The 18,055-nt window shown below is 41.3% G+C and overlaps 1 protein-coding gene across 1 annotated transcript in view; it reads left to right on the forward strand.

Moving 5' to 3' along the window:
* The first annotated feature begins 778 nt into the window (after positions 1 to 778).
* The window catches only part of LOC139691411 (TWiK family of potassium channels protein 12-like), a 39,708-nt gene continuing 22,431 nt past the window's right edge, over positions 779 to 18,055 (forward strand). The window contains exons 1-3 of the mRNA XM_071589209.1: positions 779 to 1,797; positions 8,824 to 9,026; positions 17,239 to 17,630. Coding sequence (XP_071445310.1) covers positions 804 to 1,797; positions 8,824 to 9,026; positions 17,239 to 17,630 — 1,589 coding nt within the window. The 5' untranslated portion in view covers positions 779 to 803. The remainder of the gene's footprint in view (positions 1,798 to 8,823; positions 9,027 to 17,238; positions 17,631 to 18,055) is intronic.

An 18,055-nucleotide genomic window follows, 5' to 3' on the forward strand; every position in this document is an offset into this window, starting at 1 on the left:
GGTTATGCCAGTGAGTGAATAAGTAGTGACCTATAAGGAGAGTACTATAAGTAGAGTAGTAGCGAATACAGAACATCAGCGTGACTACAAAGACGACACGACGAAAAGGGTATTTGGCTGACGACGTGTGCACGTGAGAGTCGAATGGTGGAGGGAGCGCTTGATCAATCCTCTTGACGTCGAAGTGCGGTCCCGTTTCGAACCCTCCCGGGTTTATATCCACCCCCCCTCCGCGAAGAGTCAAAGCCGCCATGTGTCCACGCGATCCTTTTCGACTGACGCCATCTAGTGAGATGAGATCGCACCACCTCGAGTGGGCCCACGCACGCACACGCACTGCTTTCGTTAACTACTTGGTGGCTGTTTCCCCGTCGTCTATTTTTACGACAGGTTTGCAGCGCACAGAGGCGGAGACAAGTCTGGGGTCGCAGTGGGTGAGAGGGGCGGAGGAGCGTAGGTGTGAGCGGGGGGAGGAAGGAAATCGCGACGCAAGAGCGCGTGTTACGTACTCCAGCGCCCAACCAACGGAGGCGGGGGGAGGAGGGAGTGACCCGCGGAGTGGGCACTGCGGAGAGGGAGGGCGCCTCTCTGGCGTCCTACGGTAGGCGCCCGCATCGATTGTGCCCTCTGCAGGCGTTCCACTGTGGGGAGAGGAGACGGGCGCGGTGCAGCAGCATCTAGGAGAGGGGAGGCCGGCGGTTGGGATCGCGTCTGGGAATAGGAACGTGGCCAAGAGAGGGGAGAGGGAGGGAGGGAGGGAGGGATAGAGCGAGAGAGACCCCTGCAGTCACGACGCGGCAGCCATGGCGTCGAGCGGCGGAGAGGTCGAGGGGGATCCTCCACCCGAGAGGGACGACCAAGGAGGAGGCGGCGAAGAGAAGAAGGAAGAGGAGAAAGATGCAAAGAAGGTGGAGGCGGGAGAAGTGAAGAAGGAGGAGGAGGTCTCATCCCCGCCGGTGAGGAGGAGCGAGTCCGGGGAGGAGGGGTCCCCGAGGAGGCCTCCCGAGCGGAAGGAGAGGACCGCCAGGAGGTCCGCCAAGAAGGAGGTCTTCCAGGACGCCAAGAGCGTAGCGGCGGACGAAGCGAAAGAGGGCACCGCTCAGCCCCCGGGGCCCGCTCCTCCCCCGGGGGTGGTGGCCAGTGCCCCTCCCCCGGCCACGGAGGAGGCGGCCCCCAGCGGACCGACGCCCGCGGCGACCGATGGCGACGGGGCGAAGGTGGCGAGGAGGAGGAAGGTCCCGGGGTCCAAGGAGACCCCGAAGCGGAGGCCCAAGAGCCGGGACGACCCCGATAGGAGGCCCGCGCCCCCTCCCGAGGAGGGAGGGGTTGAGGAGGGCGGCGTGGTGGCGGCCGCCCCGAAGAAGGAGGAGGGCCGGCTGAAGGCGTGGTTAGGGGCGATGAAGCAGTTGTCCACTCACTGGAGGGCCTTCCTGGCCGAGGAGACGGTGCAGAGGGACAAGATACGCGCGCAGAGGAATCGATGCGTGGGCTCGTTCATGATCCTCATCGCGTACGTGGGCATGGGGGGGATCGTCTTCCGCTTCACCGAGGGTGCCTTCGAGACCTTCTACAAGTGCGGCGTGAAGAGGGTGAAGAGGGACTTCGTGGACGGCCTGTGGTCGGACGCCAGGTCGCTCGCGGAGGACGAGTGGAAGTCCCGCGCCCGGCGAAGGCTCATGGAGCTGGAGGGACAGCTGCACGCCGCCTACGACGCCGGCGTCACGAGCTACAGCGGCCAGAGGGCCTGGAGCTTCCTGAACGCCGTCGTCTACTGCCTCACTGTGGTCACCACGATCGGTGAGTCCCTGCGACGGGGACCGAGAGGAGCCTGGCGGTCGTCTGGCAGCCCTAGACATCCCACCGCCGCACCACTCATGCTCGTTTTACCCGCTTAGCTGGGCGAGATCTTGGATGCCCTCCAACTTACCCCGTCCAGCACATTTTCTTCGAACTCCGCTATCACGAGTGAAAGATATTTCTCTCCGTGATAATCTCGAATTCGAATCCGTGGAACGGCATCCCTACGATTCGATTATTGATTAAGGTCATGGGTCGGAGGTTGTTTTACGGTGTGGAATGGCGGTTTTCGATTGGATTCTTTCCCACCGCAAAAAAATAATTTTCGGTGTCCATTTATCATCTGGTTATTCGTTAAATTTTTACGAGGTAAATACACGTCATGGGCGACAAAGTGTGACGTATTGTAAATGAAATTCACGTACCCATTCCCACGGTCGGTCGGGCGCTTTCACTTTGCTTGGTGAATAATTTGGACTCTCGGTTCGCTCGTTGCTCACCTCCGTCTTTATTTTATCCTCAACCCAGATTACATGTAACATTACGATGCCCTGTTTAAGAGGGAAATTAAAATACACGCGCGAATTTGATTAATTAATGAAATTCGATTTTGACTTGACTTGGACCACTGTTTGGGAAAGATTGAGTTGACACATGACACATGAGTTGAGCATAATATTGTCAGTGGAAATGCGTGTGTGCAATTGCTTCAGTTTTTACTTGAACTCATTTAATTTAATTTGAAAATTAAAAATTTTTTTTGATAGGCGATTTCGAAATTATTACAATTGGCTGACAGTTATTCTCTTAAAGGGCTCAAGATCACCCATACCCTTGGCTTTTCTTCCTTCTCTGGAATTTTCTACATGTGTGCGCATGAGTAGACTTTTTACAAGAGTAGGGAGTAAGATTATGAGCAGATCTCTCGATTGAAAGCTGGAGAAGGCTTTTAAGTAAACCATTAGCAGTTATATATACTTGACACTTCCATGCTTCTTTTCGTGGAATTGTGTAATGTCCATATCAAAGGAGTTTGTTATTTTCAACACACCTAAGTATGTGGAAAATTACGAACTCCTGTAATATGGACGTGAGCAGTTAATTGATTCAAACAGAGCGTGAGGACATGTACCACAGAAAAACTAACGGTATATGTTTTAATATCTACACCAATTAGCACACAATTAAGCGAAACACCAAAAATTGCTCCGAAAGGTGTGCACAAATTGTATTTGTTATGACAGCATGATCGGATCTCATCCATTGAAGTTTAGCCAACTGTGAGCAGTGCGAGCCCAACCTCTAGACTCTTTTCCTGCTTTTACACCATATGTCGTATTTAATGACATTTTTGAAGACATATATTTTCTTTTTAATAGATTCAACTTATTAAATATAAAATAAATGTGATAATTTACAACTCAGCTTTAAAGATAGACTCTATTTATAATTGAACTGTAGCAATTTCATCCATGAAAGAAGCAGTGTGCCACTGATGGATGTTCAAATACAAATAGGAAATGCAAGTACTGAAGAGCTAATGGCCTGAACACCAGTTCATCTAATATGTAAAATCGAATTATTTTTTAAGTCAAAATTTAGCATTTAACAATTGGATGGTTTTGTGTCAGAGCTGCTCAGCAGTACATAATTTAACAGGTCGTGTCTATATTATCCTGCTTATATACATTTGAACAATTTCTTGAGAAATCAAATTGGAAAATAATCATCCATTGAGAATCCCAGTTGTCAGCTTCATAATTTCACAAAATGAAATATTAGTTGCACCTTCTTTAAGAAATAATTTACAACATCTGTCCATACAAATAACATCATCATTCAGTGTCCCACAATGGTTGATCTCCATGCTCAACAGTATTTCCTGAGTTTGGTTCTTAAATAATTTATAATTGTCAATAAATTAAAATTAGTAATTTAATAGTTAGTATTAATAATTCTATGAAAAACGCTCACCCCTAGAGTGTCACTATTTCAATGTTGGTTTGGAAGTGTTTGATGTGCACATTTAATCAAAATGGAGTTAGGTGAAATACAAATAATCAGAGTAAATATTTTTCCTGAGAAATTGCCATAATTTATTGAATGTTAATGTGGAAAGACAAAAGTTTATAATTTATTTATAGCCATGACAGATATTTTCAATGCCTTCATCTTCTCCTGGATTTTGGCATCAGAACATATGTTGAGGGTAGAAAAAGAAACTTAGCACTTCCGCTTAAAGATTTGATATTTCACATGACCATGGTTTCAACGCTGTGCATCGCCATCAGGTGGCATACATGGCAATTTTTTTGCCTTAAATAGCTTGGTTCCAAGAGGGAAGGAAGGTAGTGGGAGTAAGGGAGAGGGGGTAAGTTGAGTACTGGTACAGCAACCCATTAGTGAGCTAGGGGAGGGGAGGGGGTATGTATTCGATGGTTTCTGGCACAACTTCATGGAAGTTCATGTTAATTAAAAGAAAAACACAATGTACTCTTCCACTATTATTTGAGAGAACAGCAGAAATAGCTCACTGCGTTCTTCATTCAATCAGAAGAGGGTGTTTGTCCGCTAAGTTTATAAATAAATTTTGAAGTTTTTGCTGAGCATTTTTATCTTTCCACATTAAGATGAAGTGTAATAAAGCAAAGGCTTGTACAAGATTTTTGAAGAAGGCAAGAAAAATGGATGCAGGATATACTGGGGAGTACAAGACTACATGATATAGAGAGGAGAATGTGGGGAAAGTGAGGGAAGGAGAATCAGCATTGTGGGTGGAATTAAGGGAGGTGGAGTGTATGCAGAGTTGAAGAGTGAGCTATTATCAAATTTGAGCAAAATGTACTGTCTCGAAGCGTACCCTGTGTATCTGGGACAATCACTTTGGGTAAAGAGTATTCCTCTTTTTGTTTTTTTCTTTGTTGCTGTTCCTTCTATGGAACACGCTTTGGAATATGGTGTGATATAAATAAATATGACAATGCAAATTAATGTGCTGTTAGCACATTCAAAGATCCATCAGAGAAAAATATTTCAATGAAGTGTATGAATTTGAATAAATTAATTAGGGATCCATTTTTTTTAATAATGCCCCCTTCTGGTAATGGCTTATATTTATCGAAAAAAGTGAATCATATTAAGGATATTTGGTCATATATGGATGCAACTGACTTTGGGGTCTAGAGTTAATGAAACTACAATATGTATCATTGGTTTCTAAGTAGCTTAATGCCTTCAATAAGTAAGATTTGTTGTTTTCCTGGCACACACGATTACGTTGAGGTCTTATTTGGTTTTCTACCGGGTCAGGATGTCAGCTGCCCATGTTTGGATGATAGAGTTAGTCATCGAAATGTTGGCAGCGGAAACCTTGACCCAGTCGAAAACCCACAAAGACCACACCACTTTCAGTATTTGAGTACTAGAGAAATTCCATTCAATTGTATTTTAAAGTGTAAAAATGTAATTTTTGGCATGACACGATATCCTAGTGAACAATTAAAACATTTTGACAATCAAGTCTTACACTGAATATAATTAGTCGCTTTGGGCAAACTTTGTGGAATTGTTCCATGATAATGATGTCAAAATAAAACTTTGTAAATCCACATATGTGGACTTACACTGAATACCATTTGAACAATGGCTAAGAATCTAAATCAAGCAGTACATTTGTCGTTATTCTGCAGTTGCTTGGGTTCTTACCATATTTTTTCTTGTCTCTCAATTCATATAATATTATGTATTGCATGACTTTGTACCTTTTTACACCCCACACAGTGCCAACAGTCTTCTTGTATGACGGATGAATACAAAGTGGGCCAAGCACACTCTCCTGCCCTTGGGGGAAGAAATCCCTCCTAAAGGAAGATGAAATGGACTATGATCAATGTGAAAAGCAATGGGAAAATACCAAAATAAAGATCCCTAGACAATGGTGGCCTCAACAAGCGAGAAGGAGCTAACATGGAATCTTTGCACTTGAAATATTCCAGAAGTGAACTAGCCCCTTATTTGGAATTCCAGGAGGGGCTGTATATGTGATTCATGCCAGAGGAAGAAAATGGAGAGATAGAAGGAATAAAAATTGCAAATTGGAATGCAAGAACCCTCCTAAGGCATGAAAAACTAGAAAATGCGAGAAGAGGCATGGAGAAAAACAATTTGGATATAATTGGAATAAGCGAAGTGAAGTGGGAAAGATGTGGGGAAGAACAGTGTGGAAATGCTAGATTTTATTATTTAGGGGAAAAAAAAGAGGAAGGATGGAGTTGGATGATTGTTAATTAAAATATGTAGGCTTGTGTCAGTAAGGTGATCTAGGACAGTGACTGAGTGAGAGTTATGAAGTCTGCAACCAAAAACCTTCTAGTCATTTAGGTGTGCATGCCAACAGGCGAGTATAGTGGTGAGGAAGTGTATGAGAGAAAGTGGGGGGAGGCAAAGGTCAAGGATGCTGCAATATTGTAATGGGTGACTGGAATGCAAGTAGCTATAGGGAAAGGAACAGTTGGGCAGTATGGACTCGGAGAGAGGAATGAGATAGGCTGGTGGAGTTCTATGGAGAAAATAAATCAATAGTTACAATAACTATGCTTTCAATTCCAAAGAGAAGATTTTACACCTGGAAAGGAGCGGGCGATATGTAGAGGAAGGAGATAGATTGTATCTTGGGGGGAAATAGATACAGAAACGGAGTGAGGTGGGTTTTCTGGTCTCTTTGGTGCAGATATTTACAGCGACCGTCTACTTCTTAGTATAAAAATCAAGATAAGACTGAAAAGGATAAAAGGACTACCTGTGACAGTCAAAGAGTAGGATCTGGATAAGCTGAAGTAACTGGACAAGGAGGACGCCAGTGTTAAGTTTTACGAGGAGGTGAAGAGAATGAATATAACAACTGAGGAGAGAGTGGAGGAGCAGTGCCACAGGATAAAGAAAGGCATTGAAGAGACAAGCAAAGAATTGGTGGGTTACAGGGAAGGGAGGAGAGCAAAAATAAATTGAGGAGGGATTGATAAAATTGTTTTGAGAATTGATAAAATATAGGAGAGAAGAAAGTGCAAAAGTTAAAAGACCAATGAGGGGAAAAAGTTGCATAGCAAACTGAATAGTGAACTAAGAAGAGAGCCAGAGATGAAGTCAGGGAAGAATGGCTAAAGAAAGAATATGCAGAAAAAGAAGAGCTGGAATGCACGGGAAGGCATGACTTGGTGCACTGCAAAGTGAAGAATATTACGTGGGATAGCACTGGAACATCAGTGGCAAAGCCAACAGGAATGGGGATGGAGAGCTAGGAATATAATGAAGGAAGAAAAAGAAGTAATGGAAAGATGGCAGGAGTACATGGGAGATCTGCACAAGGCAGGTGGAAAACCTGAGCAGCTAAATGTGTAGGAGGAGTATGAGGTGGACAAAGACTGCAGTGGAAGGACATGTTGCTGAGGGAAGTTGTGACCTCATTAAAAGAGATAAATGACGTGAAGGCAAACGTTGTAGATGGAATACTTGTGGAGCTACTGATATACCATTAGGAAGAGGGGTTGGTGGAATTAACATCTCTCTGCAACAAAATTTACCGTTCAAAGAACTGCGGGAGATGCCACAAGAGTAACTTTTAACAGAATCATCCGCTAATATGCATTAAATTACAGAATTTACTGTAGTGGACAATAGCTGCTTTATTTCTTGAGAACCTTGATGATGCCATTACTAAAGAAGAAAGGAATAAGAGAATATGAGGAGAATCATATGGCAAGTGCATTCATTCATGCAGCAAAGGCGTTGTTAGCAGTGCTGTAGAGAAGACTGAACAAAATCATGGAGGAGAATTTCTCGGAGGAAGAGTACGGCTTGAGAAGGGGAAATGTGTGTGTGGGTGTTTTGTTGATTTGATGAAGGCTTTTGACTGTGTACAATGGGAAAAACTTATGTAAATCCAAAAAGAAAAAGGTTTGAACTGGGGAGGCAGAAGACTGATTGGAAATTTGTACTCAAAGCCAGGAGGTGTGAATTAGAATTGATGAAAGGAGGACGGGTTGGTTTGATATTGAGGAGGAGGAGGAATAGTGAAGCAGGGGCGCCCACCCTCTTTAAACTTTGTGTGAAAGACATGGTCAGGATGTGCTGGAGGGAAGATACAGGAGTGTCAGTCAGAGGAAGATGGATTGTGTGCATCAAATTGCTGATGACATGATCCTTTTTGCCGAGGAACAAGAACATGGGATGTAGAAATAACTATTGAAATGGAAGGAGAAAGGCTAGAACAAGTGGAGGTTTACAAATATCTGGGTATGGAGGTTACAAAAACCCTAAAGGAGTGAAAAGAAAATGAAAATAAGGATAGCTATGGCCATGGAAGCATTCAGAAGGAAAATAAAAGTGTTGTGTAGCAGAATGGATATTGGACTGAGAAAGAGATTAATTAAGTGCTATGTACGGAGTGTTATGCTATGTGGATATGGAGCATAGACTGCATTAAAAAGGGACCGGGGATGGCTGGGGGCATTTGAGGTGTGGGCATGGGGAAGAATGTTGAACAATAAATGAACAGACTGGATGAGAAATGAGAAGGTGTTGAGGAGAAGAGAGAAGACCCCTGAAAACAATCGAAATTAGGAAATGAAATTGGGCTTGGAGATGTGCTATGAGAAGAGACCGTCCCTTGAAGGGGGTGATGGAAGGAACGGTGGAAGGGCAGAGGAGTGGGGTGGAGGGAGGATCAAAATGACAGATGATGTGGTAGTGGAGGGTGATGGATATGTGGAAATGAAGGAAAGGGCCCAGGGAAAGAAAGCACGGTGGAGGAGAGGCCTCCATGGACCTGCCAACCATGGCAGATGACCAATGACAGTTGATTTCTCTTTATGCAGCTTAAATGACTTTTATAGAATTTAAAATCTTCAGTATTGATTGCACATATATACATATTTCTGCCATAAATAACTGAATTACCCATTGTGCCTCTTACTTTTGAGAATTATCAAGCAAATTTTCATTTTTTTTTGTTTGCTCTATTTTTTCAAGGTTATGGCCATATAGCACCTGCAACTACAACTGGACGAGCAATAACCATTGCATATGCCATACTTGGTATCCCCATGTTCTTGATTCTTCTTGCTGACTTTGGAAAACTCTTTACCCGAGGAATTAAGTTCCTGTGGGCATTTGTCCGACGCGTGTACTATACTGGCAGTTGTAAAAAAGTACGGAGAACTGGTCCAGTACAGGTCAGTAGTGACTTCAAAACTTACATTTACTTTAACAGTACTTCATACATCATGAATTTTAGTAGGCTTTAATGCAAATAATTACTGCAATTTAATGAAAATAAGTACCTTCTTAATAAAAGTATTAATTGATTAAAATGCAATAAATTCCAGATTGAATTTTTTTATTTGAATATCTTTCTCTGTGTATTCCTCAAATGTTAGCATAAAAAATAAATGTTGATATGGTTAAGTCTCTGTTATTGGCAAATATAGTGGTAAGGAAATAAAATACATACATTTAAGCCTCATCATTCCCTGGCATACCTCCTTTTTCATCATGCTATGAACATGCTGTATTTAAGTCCCTCTTCAGTAAAAAAAGGTTTGCACCAATATTGAAAATGCCATAACTCATGTCAAGCATTTATCCACAAAGTATTTCATAGTTAGTGATCAATAAAATCTCAACTCTAATCTGCATTATTTGTTGCCCTGATGTTTTGTCTTCTTTGAATTCATCTCAACAACTGCCCCTCTTTGCCCACGTTAACTATCTACCCCTCTAATGCAGTGAAACCTCATTTATAAACTTTATAAAGAACCAGTGGAATAAACCTCTCATTGACCTTGATGTGATGGAAGGGTTTGCTTGTTCTAACGTTTGCTGACAGTAGATAAGGGCATTTACATAGATTAAAAACAAGAGGGGGGCAAGTATGCTACCTTGTGGGACTCCCATTGTTACCCTTGTTTTTTCAAATACACTTCTCGTAATTTGACCCTTTGTGTTTGTCCTTTCATGAAATAATTGACCCACAAGACTACTCTTCCATCTGTGGGTAGTGGTAATTGGCCCATCTTAAGCATTAAGCAATCATGGTCAACCTTGTCCTGTCGTGGTTTGACAGGTTGACTATTATAGCATCCACTTCTATTCCCGCATCCATAGAGTTAAACATTACTTGGCAGAACCCTAATAGCTGAGTTTCACAAGAGTACCCTTTTCTGAAACCATATTGGCGAATATAGAACCAATTTTCTCTTTCCCTTGAATCCCAGAGATAATCAGCATTCATATTTTCTAATAGCTTGCATACAACTAACGTCAAACTTACCTGTCTGTAATTATCAACTAGTGCCTTATCTCTTCCTTTGACAACTTAGGTTACACATGCCTCCTTCCAAGCATTTGGCAGGGCATTATTGTTTAAGGTTACATTGAATAAATGATTTATACAATTTGATATTACACTACCACCCAAATTAAGCCATTGAAATACCATCTGCCCCTTTTGATTCATTCGCCCTCATTTCCCTAATTTTTTCATAAAGTTCTGCGCTTTTTGTTTATATACTTTTAGAATTTAATATATTTTCACCTCCTTGCTGTCTCAGAGATTATTATTACTAGGTAATCTACCGGTTAAGGTAGGTTTTTGGATGGACACAACTCCTAAATAAATATTTTGTGACTCCTAGCAAAACACAACATCCTACTCTACGTCAGGTCCCACTTCATCTCTGAGTACTTTCTTCCTCCCTTCATCCCGTCCAACATCCCTATCCTGTTCCTTCCCTTACCTCTTTTGCCCAACATTCTACCCTCTATCACAGTCTTCAACATCCCACTGCCGGTCAACACCCCCTTCATCCACTTTTCCTACCTCCATAGGATTTCTCCCAACAAACCCCTCTCTTCGCCCACCATACCAAGTACTTCCTCATTTGTTTTCTTCTCTGTCCATTTCACCTTCTCCATTCTTCTCCACACCCACATTTCAAAAGCCTCCAGTCTACGTCTATCCTCCTGCTTCAATGACCACGTTTCCGCACCGTACATAGCTACGCTCTATATCAAAGTTTTTACAAGCCTTTTCTTAACATCCTTACTCAACGTCCTCGTCATCAACTACCTCCTCCTTGTGAAAGCCTCTTTGCCTAGCGCAATTCTTCTCCTAATGTCGCTACTACTTTGACCGTGTTGGTCCAAAACACTACCGAGATACGTAAACTGTTCTACCTGCTCTAGTTTTTGCCCTCCTATTTTAATGTTAAGCTTAGCCTTTTTCTTTCTAGAAAATCGCATAACCTTTGTTTTATTAATATTGATTCTCATCATACCTGTTGCACTGAATTTCCAATTCACTCAGCAATGCTTGCAACCCCTTGGCTGACTGACAAACTGAAGCTTGGTCATTCGCGAACCTAACTGATTTTTACGAATTCCCCGCCCACCTTCATTCCTACGTCCAGCTCTTCCCATACCTCTTTAATCATTTCCTCTGCATACTGGTTGAACAGCAACCGTGATAATTGGCAACCCTGCCTTACACCTCTTCCTAACACTGTGCCCATCCGGACTCCCTGTTCCCCACCCGCACCTGAGCAGTCTGAGACATGTACAGGTTGCGGATTAACCTCCTTTCCCTCCAATCTATTCCTTTTTTCTGCAGTACATTCATTAGTTTTTCCCAATTCACTCTATCAAATGCTTTTTCGAAATCCTCAAAACAGGCAAATACCTCCTGGTTGCATTCTATATTCCTCTCGATAAGTGATTTCATTACTGCAATGGCATCACGCGTACCTCTCCTCCCCTTCCTAAACCCAAACTGATCATCCCCTAAGTAATCATTTGCCATACTCTCTATCCTTTTGTTTATGATCCTGAGGACAACTTCAGCTGCGTGGGATATCAAACTTATTGTCCTCTAGTCCTCACATGATGTAGCCTTTACCTTTTTCGGAATAGGAACTAAAACGGATCTCACAAAGTCTTCTGGCCAGATTCCTTCCTCATAAATACTACGAAACAGCCCATTTAGCCTCTTCCTACCACATTTTCCTAAACATTTCAATAGTTCTGCGGGAATGTTATCCACCCTTATGGTCTTATTTAGTTTTATCTTCCTTTATGCCCTTTCTATCTCATCGTCCAGTATGTCTAGACCTAAGCTATCTTCCTCTACGTCATGTTCCATTTCTATGCCTAACTTTGTTGGTCTAAGTTCTTTACTATACAATTCTTCTATATATTCCTTCCATCTCTCTTGGATTTTTCCTGTGTCAACTATTATCTTACCCACCTTATCTCTAACTGTTAGCATTCACCCTTCCTCTGCTTTATTTGTTTCCCACCTCAATTTATTGTTTCATTCTTTGTACTTCATTTTGCCAAACTCTGTATTTACATTCTTCCATTTTCTTCTCTCATCCATCTTTGTAATTATCTCATCCGTGATCCAAGGTTTCCTAGTCCTTTTGCGTTAACGGTTCCAATAGTGTCTTCTGCGGCTTTCAATAACCCTTTCTTGATACTTTACCATTTTTCTTCGACAGTACTTAGCTCTTTAACATCCTCCATGATTTCCTCTACCGCCTGTTTGTATTCCTTCCTTTTCAAACCATTTAATGCTTCTATGTTCCATTTTCTAACTTGCTGCCCCAGCCTTATCCTTTTGAAACCGAGGCTACATTTCATAACAACTAAATTGTGGTCAGAGTCCGCATCCGCTCTTGGGAAGCTGTGCGAATTTACCACACTGTTCCTAAACCTGTGTCTAACCAGGATATAATCTAGCCTATACCTTTCTGAGTCACCTAGGATTTTTCATGTATACCTGCGTCTTTTGTGGTGTCTAAACCGAGTGTTGGTGATGACTAACCCCTGTCTCCTGCAGAACTCAACTGCTTTCTCCGCACGGTCATTCCTCTTGCCTAAACCGTAGTCTCTGACCTCATCACCATCTCTTCCTTCACCTACCGTCGCATTCCAATCCCCCATCACTATCAAATGTTTCCCTGCAGGAACACGCGATTATGTCATCTAACTGATCGTATATCCTATCGACCTCTTCTTCCTTATGGTTGCTCGGTAGCATGTATACCTTAATAATAACCAAGTGCGTCGGTTTTGCTTTTATCTCTACTAGTAATGATCTATCCGTTACCTGCTCTATGTTGACTACGCTTCTTCCTACCTCTTCATTTAATACTATGGCAACCCCTCGTTGGCTCTCGTCCCCGCCGCTGTATATAATTCTATAATTAACCCTCCAGTAATCCCCGCTATCCATCCATCTCACTTTGCATAGACCTAAAATATCTATTTCTCCCCTTTCCATCTCTCGCTTAGCATTCTCCAGTTTCCCTGTCCTTATCATGTGAAATTCGCACATTATGGGAGGGGGGCTAGCTCCTTTCCCTGTGCCAGTTATGGTTTCCCAGGAAGATCCGGTACCCAAAAAATCTTAGCTTGGGTGGAGCTGCAGGTGCCCGGAGTGCCTTACCCAGGAAATAAAACCCGGGCCCTCCAGTACACGCACATATATATTCACATAAACATGAGCAATAAATGTAAATAATAAAGTTATTGCTCTGGAATTTTACATTAGAGCTTCTCAAATTGAATTGAGATAATTGAATTTAGATCAAATATAAACTGTATTATTTTAGTTCATCATTAAGCATTTTTCACCCCTGACAATGCACTTCCAATTAGTTGGGGCCCTCAAGGCAAGAAAGAAAATGTTTTACTCTTTCTTGATCATTTTTACATCATGCATCTTTCAGCATTCAAGTGAGCATTAATATTTTCTTCCTGGCTGAATACTAAATGTGTGTTGAATGGAAATATTATGTGAATAGTAGTAGTCCTAGTTACAGCATAAAGATTGCTTTTTTCTCATGGGCTCAATATTGGACTGTGATGTTCAACTTCCTAGCAATTCCCCCGTATTTGTGTCTAGATACTTTGTGAAGAATTCCTAACTCCTGCTTGATTATTTTGGACTTGGTCCTTGGGCTCACGCTGTGTTTTTTATTCCTGGTTACCTTTTAAAAGTTAATGTAATTCAAGGCAACAAAGAGTTTGATATTCAAATGAAAATATATGCTAAAATAATGCCTGTTGACAGCTGATTTGTAAATTCAGGTGATTTTTTCCTGTTGGAAAAAATAAATACAGTATTTCCCACGGTTCAGAAAAGCATACTGACTAATTTATTCTCCGGTAATCCTTTTGAAGGTTTAATGAAAATACAACTTATTAATGGGTTTTTCAGTAAAAAAAATTTCAGTAAGCAAAAATATAAGGTGAAGGTTATAATTTAAATTACCGACAAAACGATGGGAAAAAATGAAATAAAAATCAGATTACTGTGGGAAATGAAATGTTATGGGAATAAATTTCAGTTCAGCTATGAAAATTTATGGTTTTTACCGCCGTGATTTGTTTGGAGACTAATCTGGACTGCGAAAAGATTACATAAACTCAAGGTTTATTATTTAAAATTGGCATAGGTATGTAAAGATTTCACTCTATTTATGACTGATCATGTGGTGTGTTAACCAATAGGTGGCATCCTTTCACGGACCTTTTAACTAATGTTTTATCCATGGCAAACTTAAATGAATCGATCAGGTCCTCACATGCTTTCTCGCTCAAACTTCCAGGCCCTTCCATCCCTCTCATGACATGAATAAATAAAGGAGTTATTAGGTAAGGAAGGTAACCAGCAACTGAGGTCATTTGCCTGGTTAGGGATAAGTGGGTTATTAGGCAGAGGCATGATGCACAATGAAACCTGATCCTCCCATCAGTAAATAAGTTTGGCTCAGTACCAACTGTACCCAAGCAGTTCGGGTACAGTTGGAAACTCAGTCCTGCTCTCCTTGGGGTTGCTGCCCATCTTGATTCCACATCTGTCTTCCTCACTCAAGTAATCTGATTCACGTAGAGGCTGCAACTAGATTTTCCACTCCCCTAAGGCTCTCTGGAGGCATTATCACTCTCAACATTTTTGTCCACCTTCCTTTGTCAAAAATATTCTCTAAATTCGTGAAAATATTATCAGCATTACTATTGTTTTTTGTGTTCCTTTCTCTTAAAATATTTAATGCTGCTGAAATGTCATCCTCTTTAAATGCAAAATAATCATGACTTAAATAGTTGTTTCCTATGATCTCTATGATCTCATTTTCTGTCAATGACCCTTTCTGCACATGACCTCTGTCCATCAAAAAGTTGAACTTTTGTCTCTCATTCCTCGTGTTCAACGGCTTCATTGTATTATTTCTGGAGGAATGCTATTCATGTACATGCCGTAGATTGAGTGAGACATTATTAGATGGTGACACTTTATACAAAAGTAAGTATTGCTTTATTGCTCAAAAGCGATGTTGGCTAGCCCATATTGTGAGCTTTTGGTTTACAACTTGATGCAACAGCAATTTTATTGTGACTTATTATTTAATTTCTTAAACAAAGAAAAATAACCATAGTAATAAACAAATATTTAACTTTTTAGTAAAATATCTTTTAGTAGTCCTCCCAGGAAAATACTCTTTCAATCTCATGAAATTTTAACTATACCTTCACTCTTCATTCTCTCTTGTGTCCTCTGGTAAGATGTCATCCTCACCTCTTTTACTGTGGATTCATAATGATCATACCCATGACCAAAATAGCATTCACAGCAATCGGAATTCAGAATTCTTATACTCTTTGCCTCAAATGGACACTTCACTCAACATCTGTCACATTTAATAAGTTTCCTTTCTATCCGTCCAACGTTATGGTTGACACTTTTAAAATAAAGTTTAAACTAATCCCAGGGAGTGAGGCATATAATAGTGTGTGTGTGAATTTTTGGACGATAATTGCAGGAGCATTACTTGCTGATTCAAAGGCAATTCCCAATCCCAATCAGCAAATTATGCTACCGTACACTGTACGTATAGTTATGTATTTGTACAGTGCTCATGATAACATCTATGGTTATGACCCAAATGGAATGGAAACGAATGATTAGAAATAGAGCTAACAATGCCTTTTATTAGCGCTATGAAAGGCATATGCTCTGCATATTTTCTCAACCATAAATATAGATAAAATCAATTTTGTATTCATGATGACTACATTCGTATGCTTTCATCCCATGTACAAATTTTTGTTTATACTCTTAACGTTGAATCTGTGCCAACTGCCTTGAGCACGTTCATTTTTCCAGAATGGTTTTTCTAAATCCAGGATATTTTATTATTAGATTTGGTATCCCTAAAAGACTCATCAATATCACATTTCCTGCCTATATATCCATCTTGATTTGATTTCTTAACCCATAATAACTTATTCAAGTTGTCTTCTAAAAAAAAACTTCTTAACTCAATCATGGAATGGATTTAACACTCTGGCTGCAAGGTCAATGGTTGTTGTTACTCTCTTAGGTACTTACTTTTTCACCCAGCCACTTGGATATTGATATTGATATTTTATTTATTATTATTACTATTTACACAATTACGTTGCAAATTAGGCGAATTTCCTGGTGGCAATGGTCAAGTTAGGTCAAAGATAACTATTACAACGAAAATTAAATATGAACACATATAAAAACAGATAAGAGACAAAATATTTTTACATACAATCACACTTCCACATCACATACAAACAAACTTCCACATCACATACAAAATGCCGTCCACATCACATGCAAACAATATTTTCACAACTACAATGAAGTTTATTACCCAGTGGCTGCTTTACATTTCAACTTAAAACTTCTAAAACTGGATGGAAAGGGCTCAAACAAACCTCCAGGCAGCTGGTTCCAATCAATTATGGTTCTGTTTAAAAAAGAGTATTTTTTCTTATTTGTTTTTTGAGTCCTTATTTTTATATTTTGAAGCTATGGCCGATTGGCGGTATATTGCACTTGCTTGATGGTATATTGCATTGAGCTTGAATTTATCACGAGAGTTGTATATATGTGGCATATCCAAAAAGGGACCGGCCTCAGATTTCCAGCACAAAGTGGTGGCGCTGCAATTATCACAATGTTCAGAAACTCAGCATGAATGCTGGTAGTGCACAGTGGGTCCTGTGCTGGAGACGAGTCATGGGTGCACGACCTAACAAAATCAACTTGTTCAGTCATCTTGAGAGGAATCCAAAAGCAATGAACAAGTATGATAGCGCCTCATTTGGAGCGGCCCACTGACAGACCCACTGACTCACTCAAAGGTCGAAGAAAAAATTCATGCGTGCGTCTTATTAAGCCGTCACCTTCAGCTGTGGACAGTGGTGCAGCACTGGCATCACTGCTGTGCATGGGAAAATTCAAGATCAAATTCTTTTTTGAGAGACCTTTTATGAAATTAAAAATCTGTGAATGACCAGGTACACAAGATAAAGATGCTTCACAAGTTCACTTTCCTTTGTATGTTGCAGGAGGTCATGAAAGGGGTCCAGCTAGTTTATGACTTTGCCACCTTCCGTCGGCCGAGCCAGGTGGTCGATGGTAATGGAGGACCAGTTGAGGAGGGTAAGGATGTCAAAATGACCTCTTCACAGTCAGTGGGAGTCACGCTTGCATCACCTGAGGGATCAGCATCACAGGGCTCAATTCCTGTGGGAACGATTAGCATGACATCTGCCACACCAGACTCAGTGAAAATGGGTAAATCCCTGAGTGCAGGGCCAGTGTTTGCACCTGCGGGGAACGACCCTGGGACTCCAGCCCTCAGCTCCTTTGAAGTGGATGATGAGTTCAACCTCCCCATATCAGTGGCCATTTTTATTCTCTTACTGTACATATTCTTCGGGGCAACAATTTATTACAGGTATGCATTCATTCCATAATCGCAATTCATTAATCTGAGGAATGCTTTATACTGAGAGAATATCCTTTTACTGGCCTTTGTATGCATTCCGAGAGAGATTCTTGCGCTGACATCTCCTATTATTCATCCTCGGGCTTCCTCTGCAATTCTTTCCCTCTATGTTTCCTTCAGCTTCAGTTTTCACTTGGCTATCATGACTCACGCTATGTCCAATCATTTTCCCTCCTCTTCTTTTAAGTATCCTGCATAGGCTTCTCTCCTCCATGGGACTCTTCACCCATTCTTTGAAGTACTTATTCAGTATTACTTACTCTATCCATTTTTCTTCGTCAATCATCAGGAGCACCACATTTTCATTGCCTCATTGTGTTTAGTAAGGATAAAAATTTCTTGCATGCGACCACTTTCTCTTCAACTTACATTTT

Source organism: Hetaerina americana, unplaced genomic scaffold (genome assembly GCF_022747635.1).
Source record: "Hetaerina americana unplaced genomic scaffold, ioHetAmer1.1.p SCAF_34, whole genome shotgun sequence".
In the NCBI taxonomy this organism is placed as follows: Eukaryota; Metazoa; Arthropoda; class Insecta; order Odonata; family Calopterygidae; genus Hetaerina; species Hetaerina americana.